The sequence below is a fragment of the Phaseolus vulgaris genome, chromosome 1 (assembly GCF_000499845.2).
Source record: "Phaseolus vulgaris cultivar G19833 chromosome 1, P. vulgaris v2.0, whole genome shotgun sequence".
NCBI lineage: Eukaryota > Viridiplantae > Streptophyta > Magnoliopsida > Fabales > Fabaceae > Phaseolus > Phaseolus vulgaris.
In genome coordinates, this window is record NC_023759.2 from 659068 (window position 1) to 674237 (window position 15170).

General features: G+C 30.1%; 1 protein-coding gene and 3 non-coding genes across 6 annotated transcripts; 3 read left to right on the top strand and 1 right to left on the bottom strand.

Annotated features, from left to right (window-relative positions):
• Positions 1-652: 652 nt before the first annotated feature.
• LOC137816353 (bZIP transcription factor 29-like) lies at positions 653-4237 on the bottom strand. 3 transcript variants are annotated; one of them, XM_068619457.1, is made up of 5 exons: positions 3911-4237; positions 2541-3770; positions 2322-2454; positions 2114-2198; positions 653-1185 (listed from the first exon to the last, which is right to left on the bottom strand). In XM_068619457.1, the coding sequence occupies exons 2-5, from the start codon at positions 3737-3739 to the stop codon at positions 941-943; spliced, it is 1662 nt and encodes a 553-aa protein (XP_068475558.1). In that variant the 5' UTR covers positions 3740-3770; positions 3911-4237; the 3' UTR covers positions 653-940. The 3 variants fall into 3 exon arrangements, with proteins under 3 accessions (XP_068475558.1, XP_068475557.1, XP_068475556.1); XM_068619456.1 differs by having other exon boundaries at positions 2541-3749; positions 3911-4189; XM_068619455.1 differs by having other exon boundaries at positions 2541-3752; positions 3911-4184.
• Positions 4238-12320: 8083 nt separating this feature from the next.
• LOC137816757 (small nucleolar RNA snoR64a) lies at positions 12321-12400 on the top strand. Its single transcript, XR_011081871.1, has one exon. It is a non-coding gene; the product is annotated as a small nucleolar RNA snoR64a (small nucleolar RNA).
• A 183-nt stretch (positions 12401-12583) lies between these two features.
• LOC137816758 (small nucleolar RNA snoR20a) lies at positions 12584-12663 on the top strand. Its single transcript, XR_011081872.1, has one exon. It is a non-coding gene; the product is annotated as a small nucleolar RNA snoR20a (small nucleolar RNA).
• Positions 12664-12787: 124 nt separating this feature from the next.
• On the top strand, positions 12788-12869 carry LOC137816811 (small nucleolar RNA R38). Its single transcript, XR_011081895.1, has one exon. It is a non-coding gene; the product is annotated as a small nucleolar RNA R38 (small nucleolar RNA).
• Positions 12870-15170: the final 2301 nt, after the last annotated feature.

Here is a 15170-nt window from a genome sequence, read left to right on the forward strand (position 1 = left end):
ACATAAACGTGTTGTAGTGCAACATGTTAGTTAACAATTACTGTTATATTATATTTAGCATAGAGTATAAAATAACTAATGTATAAATCTAAGTATATTATACATGACTTAATTGCAATTAGTTAACATATTTTAATTATATAAGATTAAGTACTGTCATGACAATAATCTTGAAAATTAAAATTAATTTAAAATTTAGAGACAAAATACTATAGACCTAAAGTTAACTTAGTTAATTCTACATTGAGTCGATTTTCAAAAGCCTATGTTAACTTAAAATTTTAACTTTGTGATAATAACTATTATAACTTTTAAGTTTAACAAGTTCTTCTAAAATTATTTTCAATGTAACATATTTTCAAATTAATTAATTTCAACTACATGCTTCTTTTCAGACAACAACACAACATGTAACATACAACACGCACTTAAAAACAAATATTCATTACGTTTTTTTGGCATGAAACATTCAACTTAAATCCCCGGCACTTTGAACAATAAAATACAATGAATTTTTATACACTAACATGGTCTAAGTAACAAGCTTCTATTTAAATTACATAAGCAATGCGAACGCTTATATTTCATTTATACTCAATCATTTTCAGTTAAATTTAAATATGTAAGAAAAAAAATAGAAAACAAATCGCAATTAATGATAGAATCTTCACCATAATAGAAGAAAGAAATTTTTAAAAGTAAATAAAACAAATCTTAATAAAATCAATCATAAATCCTAATGAAATAATCTGAAATCATCATAAAATTTACAGATAATAACTAAAAACTTGGGCGGTAAAATCAACAATTCTAAACTTTATTTTGATTCTGAGTGGAGTCTTTTTTTTACTTGAACTTGGTCATAAAGTATGCTCTGATTCACATCACAAGCATTGAGTATACATGGTTGCAGAGTTTTGTTGTGCAATGAAGATGATGATCAGTAGGCTGTTGCTTTGCCATTCTGGCGCTGTGACTGAGTCTGTGTCTGTTCCTGAGAATGGTTATTGTGCAGTTGAGCATGTCTAAGCTGGTTAGGGTGCTGCTGGTGCTGCTGTAATGGGAACATTTGTTGGCTAATAGCAAGCTGTTGAGCCATGCGACTCGAGAGGAGGGTCTCTCCGCCAAGTTCTGCAACCATGCGTCTTAAACGCCGCACTTCAGCATCCAATGTCTCATTCAGAGCTGCCAAAATAAGCATGCATAAGATGTTTTATTGCACAGCTAAAGTATTCATATCCACCACAAAAACAAGGCAGTAACAGTGCATTTGAAGAAGGGAGAGGATGATGAAATGGAGATGCATATTTCTGAATTACAAGTTCAAGATGCTAAAAAAATATTGCTTTGGTCTTAAGAGATAAAGTTTACACCATAACTGCATTAATCATGAAAGATTTAGAAAAGAAGTCATAGCTGATACAGTCATTAGGCATGAACACAACAGAAGTTGGGGTAATAATCATGGTTAGTGCAGTTTCTGACTATTAGTATTAAGTATCAAAGCATCAAACTTAGTATATACAAGAAAAAGAACATTTGAGCCTTGACTATCTGAGTTCCCTTTCCTTCCAAGTCTCTCTTTCTCTCTATCTTCTTTCTATTTGGCATTAAGGGTGTTTTAGTGACAGCAATATGTGGGCAAAATGACCCTGATATTTTTAGATATGCAGTTTTAAAGCGGGCGTGAAACAAGCGAGAAGTTCAGAAAAATCGTGGTGCTAGCTAGTGCAAAATGTACTTTACAAGCATTTGTGAAAATGAAATTAAATTCCAGCTAGACAGGTAGATTTCAAAGGTGAAGTGTGCAGATACCCTGAAATAATTGGATAGTAAATCACTCGAGTTTTAGTTAATTAACACCAGCCATTTACATGTTGAGAACCAGCACAAATTTGAATAACTTGTCTATACACATTCAAAAATTGTCATATAGTAAACCTTGTTAGCACATAAAATCCCTTTTCTAAATGAAAAGCAGACATCATTGAACCTGATCATATAAACAAGTGATTTGTGTACAAAAACAACAAAGTTCACACATTAAAGGTTCGAATAAGCTAAAGCAGATTTCAGGTAATACATTAAGTAGAAGGAAAATGTATATCCATACCATCTTTCAGTTGGGACTGCTGCTCGAAGGCTTGAATCCTCAATTTGTACTCATTATTCTCACTTTTAAGCTCAGAATTATCCATCTGCAGACAAGCACAGCAAAAGAAAAGGGGAGAAAAAGATAAAGGAAACATTTTATTTATCACAGTAATATAGATGACAACTTGAAGAAAATGGAATATCTGCTCAACTCAGAAGGCACGCACCTGTAATTTGGTAAATTGAGTAGACAATGTGGTTGTCTCTGTCTGAAGTGTTTGGACTTTCAGCTCCAATTCAGAAATGTATCGCATCTTCCGCTCTTTTGAGCGAGCAGCAGATAACCGATTCGCCAAAATCCTAGACAAATATTTTACAGCCTTAGTTTTTTTACAGCAAAAGAGAAAAGAACATAAAAAAACAGTCAAAGAGAAGACTATTGTTACCTTTTTGCACGTTTAGGATCAGCCATGGCAATTTCAGCAAGTTTATCATTCTCCTTTATTTTCTTTAGCTCCTCTGAGCTGAACTCACCATTTCCAAACTCGATGCTTGTTTCAGATGTCTTACCATCCATCGAATTGCTAGGAGAGTGTTGACCACCTCGGTTTTGCAAAGGAGGAAGCTTAGGTGATTCATCTCCAATGTGGAAATTTCCAATGGAGCTGTCCAATGAGAAACTTCTCCGGTGTCGGGAACCAGGTGCAATGTCTCCATCAGAGCTCCTCTTCACTCCTTCCCTTCTCTCCTCTGAACAGCTTGAACTAGCCCCTTGAGCACCGGTTGTTTTCCCATTTGCATGACTCTCAACTTCGTTGTCACTGCTTTCAACAGTCTTGGAACCACTGGTTCTGCTATCCAAATCCTTATCTTCCATACCAGAAAAATTCAGACCATCAATGTTGTCCAAATTCATGTATGCACTGAACAAATCATCCAGTGCATCATCCTCTTTCCTCCCAACCATAGGTTCCACACCAAAACCATCAGCACGGTCCATATCCTTAATCGGTTCCTTCAACACCAGCTGAATCGGTTTCTCATAACCCGAGTTCCCTCCCCTAGAACCATCACGATCACTCCAAGTCCTGGAGGGAACCAACTGAGGGGCAGACTGAATAAAATCAGAGATTCCCAAAGGGGAATCACTGCTGGATCGCCTGTGTCCTTTCCGAGGTGGAAGAGAATGGCCAAGCTGAAGTGCAGGACCACGATTAGGCAAAGGGGCATGTGGGTTAACCAAGCTTTCCTCAGCAGACACATCTGTTGAAATTGGGTCAGAAAGGGAGGGCTCTCTATAAGGAGAAGGACTCAATGGGGGCAAGGAATCCAGAGAGAAAAAAGGGGGCTGAGACAAAGACCTGGAATGGGATGAAGCAGAACTCAAATTGGGAGAACCCAAACGCTGAGAAACCGAATTGGAATGGGATTGAGAGCCAAAAAACTGAGGATAGGGTGAAGAAGGTGAAATATTTGTGTTAGGGTAAGAGGGTGGTATACCATAGGGTTTCTGATTCTCAGCAACACCCATTTGACTAATAGCCACAGCATTATTCAATCGATTTGGGGGTCTGAGATTTGCACCCGATGACGAACCAAATACACAACCATTTCGTTTCATATTACTCTGATCAACACCTTCCATTGACTCGACCCTTCTACCAAAAAATCACAACCTTCAACAATACTCACCAATCAACACACATAAAAACGACCGAAGCTTAAAAAATCCTCACACACAGTTCACCAAGGCTAGTCTACTGAAAATTTTGCTAATAATTGAAGAAAGTTCTAACTAACACAGTACTTTGTGTACCTGGTCATAGCTAGAGCTGATTAAAAAGTGCAAACCCTATCTTGTAAACGGCATGGTGACAGGGACAAGAGTAAGTTATATGACAAGCAGAGTGTGTTTTGTGTCACAGAAGCAGGAAAATTCCACGGTGGTGCGGAAGAGGTCTCCAGAGGAAGAACACGAGAAGTTGAAGTGTCGGAGGACGAAGATGACGATGTGGTTGTGTTGTGTGTGTTAGAAGGTAAATTTGTGAGTCTCTTTTTTCTACTCCGGTCGTGAAATAAATGGCATGCGCGTGTCAACTTCGCTGTAACGCGGATATTGTTTATTTTCCCTTCATTTCCGGATTCCGTTTTTTCTTTTTAGATTACAATTTCTTTAACTCTATATTTTAATTAAAAAAATATTATATTTTTTTATCAACAAGAAAAAAATAAATAAATAAAACTCACTTTAGCTACATCAATCTATATATATAGCAATGATAATTTGACTTGCTCCAAATTACACCTCTTTAAATGATAAAAATCTTTTTACACTTCATAACCTCTGTCATTTGAAATGTGTAATTTGGAGCAATGCACAAAGTGGGTGTCAAAATAAGGTTTTCCATATATATAACATACTGGAGGGTATACGGCACATTTCTCAAACACAAAAAAGACCTTAAATCAATCACAAACTTTTAATCGAAAACATAGATACCAAAGGTTCAAGACATCAATCAAAAAAGAAGAAACCTAACGAAGGAACTTTAGAAGACACTCAAGTTCAAAATAATAACCACTCCACCTTTTAAATATACATTTTCTTAATTATTTTGAACTTTATCACGGTTTTGTCTTTAAAAAATATCTCAATAAAACAGAAATAAGATGTATTTAAACTTAAATTAACCCGAATAGTAAGATATATAAAATCTTTAACATATTAAAACATTGTGTATATAATTAGTTAAAATTAATTTGAAAAAAAATTATATATATAGAAAAGAGGACAAGATTGTGGTTTGGTTTTTATTCGAATTTATTAGTAGGTGATGGTGGTGTATAGAAGTGTAGACTATTATTTATTTGTTATCTAAATGATTCGAAATCTATACGTAATAGGAAACTCCCCATTAGTCAATATGCTTAACAACTTTACATCTTGGTTTGATGTAGACACAACATACGCGTTTTCTTCAATGGTTGAATTAATTTTATGATTTTCTTTTACAAACTTTGCTATTTTATTTCCTTTTAACCCAAATACCAAAGGACCAATTCAAAATCAAATTTACAAATAAAAGTGTGTATAAAAGATCAATTATATTAATAATATTAAAAACAAATAAATTTGTATTTTTTTTATTTTATAGTCAAAACAAACGGTCAAGTAAAGATGTATTGAATCGATGGGACGTAAAATGTTGACTTAATGTGATATTACAAATAAAATAAAAATACCAAAAACAAGAAAATACCAATTATAGTAGTTTTAAAATTCTGCCACTTTAGTTGCCATGTGACAATTGCTTGTGATTATTGATTTCTAGAATTCATTTCATCAAATAACTCCGTTTACTTGGATTCTTTATCTATTTTTCCTTCAAATATATTTGTAATAACTTGTTAAAATTAAAGTATATTAATATATGTTAAATTTTATAACAAAATAGGTGATATAATTTTAATTATGATAATATTAATCTCAGTTTAACATAAATCGTATGAAAAATAATATAATATAATCTTAATTATTTTATAAATTTTAATCTTAGTTTAACAATACAATCTAAATAAACACAACAACGAAAGCAAATGTTATAACATATATTTCATTCTTATACCGAACATTTACTTAAACGTCAAATAATTTGTTGTAGGTAACTTTCGACCGAGAGTTGAGATCGAACACTGAAAAAAAAATTTAGAAGAAAAAAAAAATTACAATAGAAAAAATAACTTGTTAGTACAATAAAAAGTTTCATATTTATTTCAAGTATATTTAAGTGTTTTTTTTTGTCATTGTTTGTATTTTAAAACAAATGGCAATTTAAGTGTATGTTAAATTTTAATGAATTTAAATTACATGCAAGACTTAAATTGAGAGTTTCCTTTTCTTCTCAACCTAAATTTAATTACTCAAAAGTCTATTAAATCAAAGTTCAGATATTAGATTTCTAATTTAATTTTTTACTCGCTTGTGGCAATAAGACAAATAATTAAAAATGTGAGAGATTTATTAATTTTTCTTGCTTCATTTTTTCTTGTATTTTACAAAATTATCTCTCAGAAAATAATCACACTAAGTAACTTCTACATCGCTTTTAAATAAAGTAACTTTGTGGATGTTTTATATGAGGATTTTGTTTCTATGGATTTGAGGCTTAAGTCCTTTATTATAAGGAATGTAGGTAATGGAATTTAGGAGTGGTAACAAAGAAGATAAGAATGAAGAATGTAGAAGTTAAGAGAGAAAAAAGAAAAACAGATAATTGTAAGAAAAAAGGACAAAAAAACATCTTTTTAAAATCCATTATCATAGTACTTAATCAATTAATAGAATTTAACTAAATAGAAAAAAATTATAATCCCTTTACAAATTCAAAAGAGAATAAAATAATTAAAAAAACTTTTAAAAGAAATCATTTAATTTCTCTCTGGTTCATTAAAACAATTAAAAAAGAATGATTTTCTAGTCATCTCTCACAGTACCATCAACACTACTAATCATAAAAAAATATTTAAAAAAAAATTACAATAAATACAAATGAAATACCAAATTCTAAATGTGATCATTAATCATTGAGTTTATTTTTATTGAAGTTGACTGAAATTAAATATTTTAGAAGAAGACAAGTACACTTTGAAAGGATAAAGATGAAAATATTATCATTAAAAAAAATATAGAAAGAAAAGAAGTGTGATTTCGAATGATTACACATATATTTGAATTACAACTTTTATAATTTTTTCACAAAAAGAAAACTTAATGCAACTCTTGATTGATTAGTTGGGCACTTGCATGAATTTAATCATAAGATTTTAGTTCATACTTAAGAGTTGGTTGAGTTAGCCATTTCAATGGTTCAATACATGGTGTTGAAATTAAAATAAAGTTGTATTAGGTAATGTGTCTTAAACATATCATGTCAAGAGTTGTTGAAATGTTTTCCTGTCACATGGAATAAAGCTTAAGGTTGTGGCTACACTTGTGGATTATTTTCCCATCAGAAAAAACATCTATAATTTACAGTTTCTATTTTAATAGTTGATATTGATGGAACCCTCCTCTCTTAATCATCATTGTAGATGTTGAGCTTCTCACAGTAACTATGACGATTTCTTTTTGCTACTCGTGGTATGTGTTTATGTCTTTATTTTACTTACTTTTCAAAATCCTAAGCATCACGAAAGGAGAAAATAAAAATATTGAGTTTTCATAACTTTGCCCGAAAGAGAAAATAAAATTATTGAATTTTCATAACTTTGCTACTTGAAAATATCATCTTATAAATCGGTTTTATAAAGTTGAGTTAAATTTAAAATTTATTTCTAACGATTATTTGTTGAACTTATCAAATCACCAAATATAAGTCGTTATCGGATCACCCATAATATATAGTCTCACGCACTAGTTGATATTTTCGACATGAGGAGAGGTGTTTGAATTCTCTCAACGACTAAAGACCAGAACATTTCATAGTATATAAGTGAGTGCAAACCTCACCTTACAAACCGATTTTATAAGGTTGAGTTAGACTTAGGTTGAATTTCTTTTTATTGTGCTCACTCCTAGTTCAAGGTCTTTGATTTTTTTCAATCTTTGATATTTCGATTCTCTAGAGAGGATATCTCAATTACACTCTAACACTCAAGTTAGTTTGGGTTCGAGTGAGAGTACCACGATTAGAATTTTGTTACCTCTAACCGTAGAATGATCATCTATTTATAATGCTTGTGTTAGACTTTTGACGCTATAGATGACAAATATGTCTGGTCTATCTGACACTCAACCGTACAATTAGTATTTATAAAAAATACTTAAATGATAAAATTTTGGATTAATAACAAGTGGTTATCAAAACAAAACAAGATTAGTATTATTTTTAAAAGTTTCATCCATAGATTATTTTGTATGTTGTTGTGTGAGATATTGGTTGGTATTGGGTTCGTGAAAAATGGTGATTTTTTTTTTTCTGTTTTATGAAAAGTGCACACTGTTACAAATTTAATTGTATGGGTAATTTGAGAGCTTCTTTATTTGCAGGTTGATAGGGGATATTTATATAGTTACTGTTGGTGTTTAATTTTTCTGATCATAACTTTTGACAATAAATAGAGTTGGTGGACCCATTGATGGCACACGTGGTTTTCCAAAGTTTGGCAGAGCCTTTTATGTGATGACTCATAATGTAAGTTACACATATGTGATGCATATTCATCTATAAAAAGCTATACTTATAATTGTTGCACTTTTAATTGGTAAGTAATTAGAAAAACTCAATTCTTATGTAGGGGTTCATTGGAAAATTTCATTTCTGTTTCTTTTCCTTTACGTTATACTTTTATGTTCTTATTTTCTACTTTCATGATTAAAGAAATCAGAAAAATTATGATTTACCAATTATATTTTTTAAATATTTTATTTTTGTATTTTATCTCGATTAACATGGTGGAGTGAGGTTTGCACCCACTTATATAAACAAATACTTATTAGGATATGATCGAAATGACTCTGATATCATTTATGAAATGAACTTTAAACTTAACTTAATCTCATAAAATCGATTATAAGATAAGGTTTGCACCCACTTATATACTCTAATCTCTAGTCGACGAGGATCTCCAACCTTTTTAAGTAAGTGGTTTCTACTTCATCATTGTCACACGTAACAACAATTTTGATCCAAAACTTAAAATCGTTTTATTCAACTTGTTGGAGTCAGACTTTCAATATCCCACCTAATGTTATATACTATTTGATATTATGTTGTGTTTAAAATAAAATATTAGTCTCATAGGTATCTTATCAGTATATTATAACTATAATCTTATTTAAATTATTAATTATAAATAGAAAATATATTAAAAAAATCTTTCAATTGATCAAATAAATCCACTTCTCTTTTGTTTTCCATTTAACGTATCTATGTGATTAAAAATACATTTTCTACTTATTTTTTAAAGCTAATTTTAATTTTGTGTACATATTCAAAATATTTCCTACTTAATATTTTTTTTCTTTATAAACAAAGTTTATTAAGTTAATTTTTATTAAAACACCATCACCTTGTATACACAATTGCACCAGTGTAATAACTTTATTTCATATTTTTCAACATTAACCTGATCTCTTAATTTTGTTTACATATTTATAGTAATATCCACAAAAATATATGTATTATATTAAAAATATATTCAATTCAGGGTTTTTTTTATGTTAGGGTTTCTGATTTTAATATTTTTCAAATTCAATTACATAATATTGTTAATTAACAAAGGGGTTTTTTTTTGCAACTTTTTTCTTTGCACCCCATAACTTTCATCTACATCCCCTTAAAATTCAAAGGCAAGTTCTCCTACACCATATCAATTTGGAGTGCCACTCACCGTGTTGTAGTGAAAAGACCAAAACACACTTAATGAAGTAAAAATTAAGTTACACGTGCATCCAACCCAACAATCAAGCACCCTTTCGCATGTTGATGTTCGGAATGAACAATGAGAATTTTGGATAAAAATATTCGTAAAGAAGAAATCAAAGACTGAATTCTGGTCTTCCATATATGGAAGCAACCACTTCAATTTTGTATCTAATATCCATAAACAAATTGTGAATTTTGGATTTTCCCATCCGTAATTATCCATGATAGTGAAGGATCTTGACATCCGTAAGTACATATATGTTAGAATATATGACCTTAAACAAAAGGATGGTGAATTGTTTAAGAGAGATTTTTGAAAACTTTTTCAGCTTGAACAAAATCTTTTGTGTCAATCATATCAAAATTTCAATTAGCCAAGAATTTAAGCACAAAATAGCAAAACACCATAAAAACAATCAATTGTTTTTGCGAAACAATCACTTGTTTATACCAGTAAAGCAATAACAACTGAAATTAAAAGAGTTTAAGGAAAGAAACAGATACACCAACAGTTTATACTGGTTCACTCTTAAACCAAGAGCTACATCCAGTCCCCAAAAGTCATTGGGTAATCCACTGAGCAATCAAAACAGATTACACACAAACCACTAAAGTAGTGACTTTGAAACCTTCAAGAAACACACTCACTTTGGCACAACACACACCAAGAGTATTGATCTTGACCACCTCAAGAACACAAAACACTCCTTGGCAACAACACCAGAAAATACAAAAGATTAAGAAAGAATTACACTTGTTTACAAAACAATCTGAAATCAATACAGATGCAATCTTATTTCACTCTTTCTTGAGAAAACCCAAAGCTTGATTGAATGTTCAAAAACTTGAAAGCAATCTTTCTCACAACTAATAACTCAATTTTGTTTCACTTGTTTGTTTTAAAATATAAACAAATCATTTATACTTTACAAAGATTGGTCAAAACATTTAATAGAGAAGCGTATTCAGTTGGAAATCATTTAAAGCACATTCAACCATCAAAACAAATTTTGTTAGGATTTTTAAAGAAACAATCGGTTGAAACCACGAAACAACCGATTGTTTTGATTTGACAACAAGTCAACCAACCAAAACAGTTTTCAACCTTTTCAAAAACACCTAAGAGTAAAACAATGGGTTGTTTCGACAAAACAATAGGTTGTTTTTTCACTTAGTTTGAACAATACTTAAATTTAAAAAGGTTTTTAAAACACATTAGCTTTAGATTCAACAAATAGTGGATTACATTTTTAAACTACCCAGATCCCACCCTAAACACAACAGCAACTCCAGCCTTGCATCAAACACTTGAATTTGGACTCTTCAAAACCCTTAATCACTCTTCCATATCCATAAGCAAGGATGACTTTCATATCCATAAGCAAGGATTTGACTTTCAAACTTCCATTTCCAAAACCAAAGACTTGAATTCCGGTCTTCCATATCTGGAAGCAACCACTTCAATTTCAGCTATAATATCCATAAACAAATTGTGAATTTTGGATTTTCCCATCAGTAATTATACATGATAGTGAAGGATCTTGGCACCCGTAAGTACATATATGCATTAGAAATGTTAAGATTAAGTATCTATTACAAATGTTAAGACTAGAATTGTCATCTAATTGACATTATTTGTGTACAAACTTGTATTAGGCTAATGTAATATGTTGAGCAAGATTGGATCGTAGGATAACAATGTGATGCCCACAATATATATGTAGGTGGAATTGGACAACCATCTTCCAACTTCACCTTTGAAAGTTATAAATATAAGTTACATATAACACTATAACGTCTTTTTTATACTTAATGTATTTACTTTTTCTCTCACAACCTAATAATACGTACGTCATCCTTCCTCGTTTCCTCGTTCATGTATCTGACCTTAATATAACAATAACAAACTCATAACTATAGCCAACATTTCTCGCCCAATCTAACAACTCATCTTGATTACGAAATACCTACAATAACATATGCCAAATTGTAAAATAATTCATAAACTATAATTCACATGCCTAACACTCATTTGTAGTAAACGCCTTACTACACTCGTGTCATATGTTTATTATCTAATGCATTATAAGTTATTGACTGCTCAAGATCAAAATCATCTAATCCATCCCACACTTCAATCTCCCCTGAAATTGCTACGTATGAGTCTGGTGTATCCATTGACAATGCTAAAAAAACAACAAATCAGTTACCTTCTGGATATTAATATCCATAAGTCTTAAAAAAGTCTTCCCAATGAAGAAATCCATAACACATATAACCATTCCGAATATTCATATCCAAAACTCAAATGCTACTTTATGATAAAGTTATCTAGAACTGAAATTTCACTTTACGGATATGTGAAGTTTAAACTGGAAATCCAATTTACTTACGAATTTGTATATTTGGAGTCAATGACAGGAGCAAAACGGAATTTTAAATGTTCTGTTGGGTGCGGATCCAAAATGATATGGTGGAAGGAGAAATTGCCAAATTCAAAATATCTGGTGCATGAAGTTAGGCCCAATTTAGGAGAGGCCTTTCTAGCCCAAATCCTTTCTATTGGGCTGGATGCTCATTAACTGGCCCATAAATTCTCCCAGAGCTTGCAAAATTGCAAATACTCACAGCAATCAATTAGGTTTCCGTATCAGCGTGCCCGTCCCATCCTATAAAGTGAAGCTGCTTCCCCTTGTGTCTGTAAAACCCTAGTTCTCATTCTGGCTTCCTCTTTCTTCCAACTTCCTCTATTTTTTTTCTTTCTCTCTCAATCTTTTTTTTTTATCAGACGCCAATTGATGAATCTTTCGAAATGTTGAGTACTCAAACTACGATTTGAGTGCGATGAATACTTTTCATTGAATAGGAAGATCTGATGCCGCATTCATACATTTTCAATTTTTCTTGCCGCTTCTTTTTAATATATTCTAGCATCGTAGATATCAAGTATATCGCTTCTGCAAGCTTCTTCCATTTCTTAATTTCTGTTTGAAATGTTGTGAATCATTGTTTTTTCCATTTTCAGAATATGCAAACTTTGTATTCGATTAATTGGTGCAGTGGCCAATGATGCTAATACTATTAGCTGAAATGCGATTATTCGTATTTTTGTTGAAAATTTTGAACTAGGACGGTCTGAGGCTACTGAATCTGATTTAAAATATTGTTTTCTATTTTTTAATTGAATTTTTTGTTTCAGAAGTTTATCGTTCCAATTATCTGTTACTGGTTATGTCAATGTTGATACGTTTGAACTGACTGAGCAGTCATGTGGATGATGAGATATAAATTTTACAGTTATCCCTGGCTGATACAGCAGGTGATGAAAATTTGTAATCTGACGCAGCGTATTTGTTTCCATACTAGTAATTCACATATTTGTTCCTGATTACAATTTTTTTAAGCCTTCGTTTTTGGTTATTATTGGTACCTAAACGTATGTGAGTATGAATGTTTATTTCGATTTAAATGCGTAGAAGATCGTTTTAATGTTTCAAAGCCTTGAATCTTCTAGAGTTTGTTGTAAAATGAATTGAAATATGTCATTAGAAATTGTCCATCATGAACAAGATTTGGTGGCAAGTTGCTTCCTAGGGGCCTTTCTGCTGGTGGACTATATGCTCGCTACGATCCATGGAAGAAGATTGTTGTGAGGCAGATAAAAAAGAAGAGGCAAAATTGATCTTTCGATCACGCGATCATAATGTAATTACAATTTTTTACCCTTACATCTTAATTGCTTACACGTGTGAAATTAGTTGAATGTTTAGATTGTGCCAATTTGTCACAATTTATAATTACACTATTATATAATTATAATTAAACGTTTTACCAATTGATTAATTTCTCATTAAATTTGTATTATGTTTATTGTTTTTATTTGTCTATTTAAATTATTGTTTTCGAGCTCCTTTTTACAATTTTCATTATGGCAAACTTTTCATAATTTTATACAATGAAATACAAGTAACTTGAATTAATAATATAACGAGTATTATTAATTCAAAATTAGTGATTTTTATGAAATTGAAAATAAAATGTAATCTTAAATTATAAAATGAATAAAAGAAAAAAATTTGAATTACAAATATGACCAAAAACAATATTATATTGTTAAAAATTTATCAAAATAATTTAATTAGTAGTCGTTACAATAGTTACTTAAATAAAATGACTTTTCCACATAAAATATTAAATGACTTTTAGAATTATTTTATGAACTCTGAAGTTTAACTAAATATTAATTACTTTTTAAAATGTCTAAAATTTAAAATACATAATAATATTTTTTTAATTAAATAACAATTTATTTATATTGTGCAATTTTTATTTTTGATAAATAGGTTTGTCCAATATAAACTTGTAAACTATGAACTTCTTATTTTCAAACTGATTTAACAACATAAACTTTATTACTTTTGATAAACACTTATGGATTACATATTAAACTATTATACAGTGATAGTAATAATATTAAGTACACCTACATATTTTTTAAATACAATTATCAGAAGTATAAAAAATAAATTTAATTTACACCCACTTAAAATGCAAGTAAGTTTTTGGCATTTATACCAATGGATACTATACTGTAGAAAAGACGAACGGCCCATCATTTATACATGTCTCACCTTTTGTCTTTCTACACTAAGTTCATTGAATCAATTGTTTTTTTGTTTTGTAGTTTTGACTTTTGTTGATTTTCTTGATTTTTAATCATAAATCCTTTAAATTATTTTGAAAAACATAAAAATTGTGGTGAGAGAAGCTAGCATAATCTTATATTTGAAAAATAGTTGATAATTGCGATGAAGAATCTTTGAGAGAAGATTAAACCGTATGATGGATAATTATAAGTGGAATAGTGTGGTGTTGATTTATTTTTATTAAGAAATGAGTATTGTATCACCTCACAAATTTAAAGTATATTTATTATTTAATTAAAAATTGGAAGGAAATTGTGCATGTTGTAAAGATTTCTTTAAAAATAAAAAAGTTAATCCTAAAACAATCTGGTTGGTACATGTATACGTCAACATATACAATTTTTCTTACAATTTTAGAACTTCTTAAAGTATATATAAAAAAACATTTGAAATCAGAATAAACATTTAAAAAATTAAGGACCGAAATTGAGTTTTGACTTTTTTAATATAGGAAAGAAAGAACCAATTAAACCTTACTAACTTATTCTGATATTAAGAATTTTCAGCAGTGTACAACATTCAAGATATTGAATAGGGTAACTATAGAAACATTGTTTAGAACATTAAAAATAAGTACACAAATGTAATTAGTTTTTTATCATTAAAATATACAGACATAATTTTTACATATGATATTTTTGTAATTAAACTGTGTAATATCTAATAGTTAATATATTGTATAATACCTCAATATATTGTTAAAAGCTTAATAGTGTCTACGAGCTTAACAAACAATATAAAAATCTTATAAGTATAGAAAAAAAAGTGAGATGTCTAAGGTTTAGATAAATAAAATATTGAAAAAATAAAAATGTATTTAACTTAACTTAAATTATCCTTTCTCCATTTAACTTAATATTTATTCTTACATATATGTTTCATTATATAAAAAAATAACATATTGCAAGACAAGACATTAATTTGTAGTTGAATAAAAGTAATT

Excerpts from the sequence above, each read along its gene's own strand:
- LOC137816353 (XM_068619455.1), bottom strand. Across the intron at positions 2,199-2,321 it reads CTCAATTTACCAAATTACAG|ATGGATAATTCTGAGCTTAA; the intron begins GTGCGTGCCTTC and ends GCTTGTCTGCAG. Across the intron at positions 1,186-2,113 it reads GCAGTCCCAACTGAAAGATG|CTCTGAATGAGACATTGGAT; the intron begins GTATGGATATAC and ends TTATTTTGGCAG.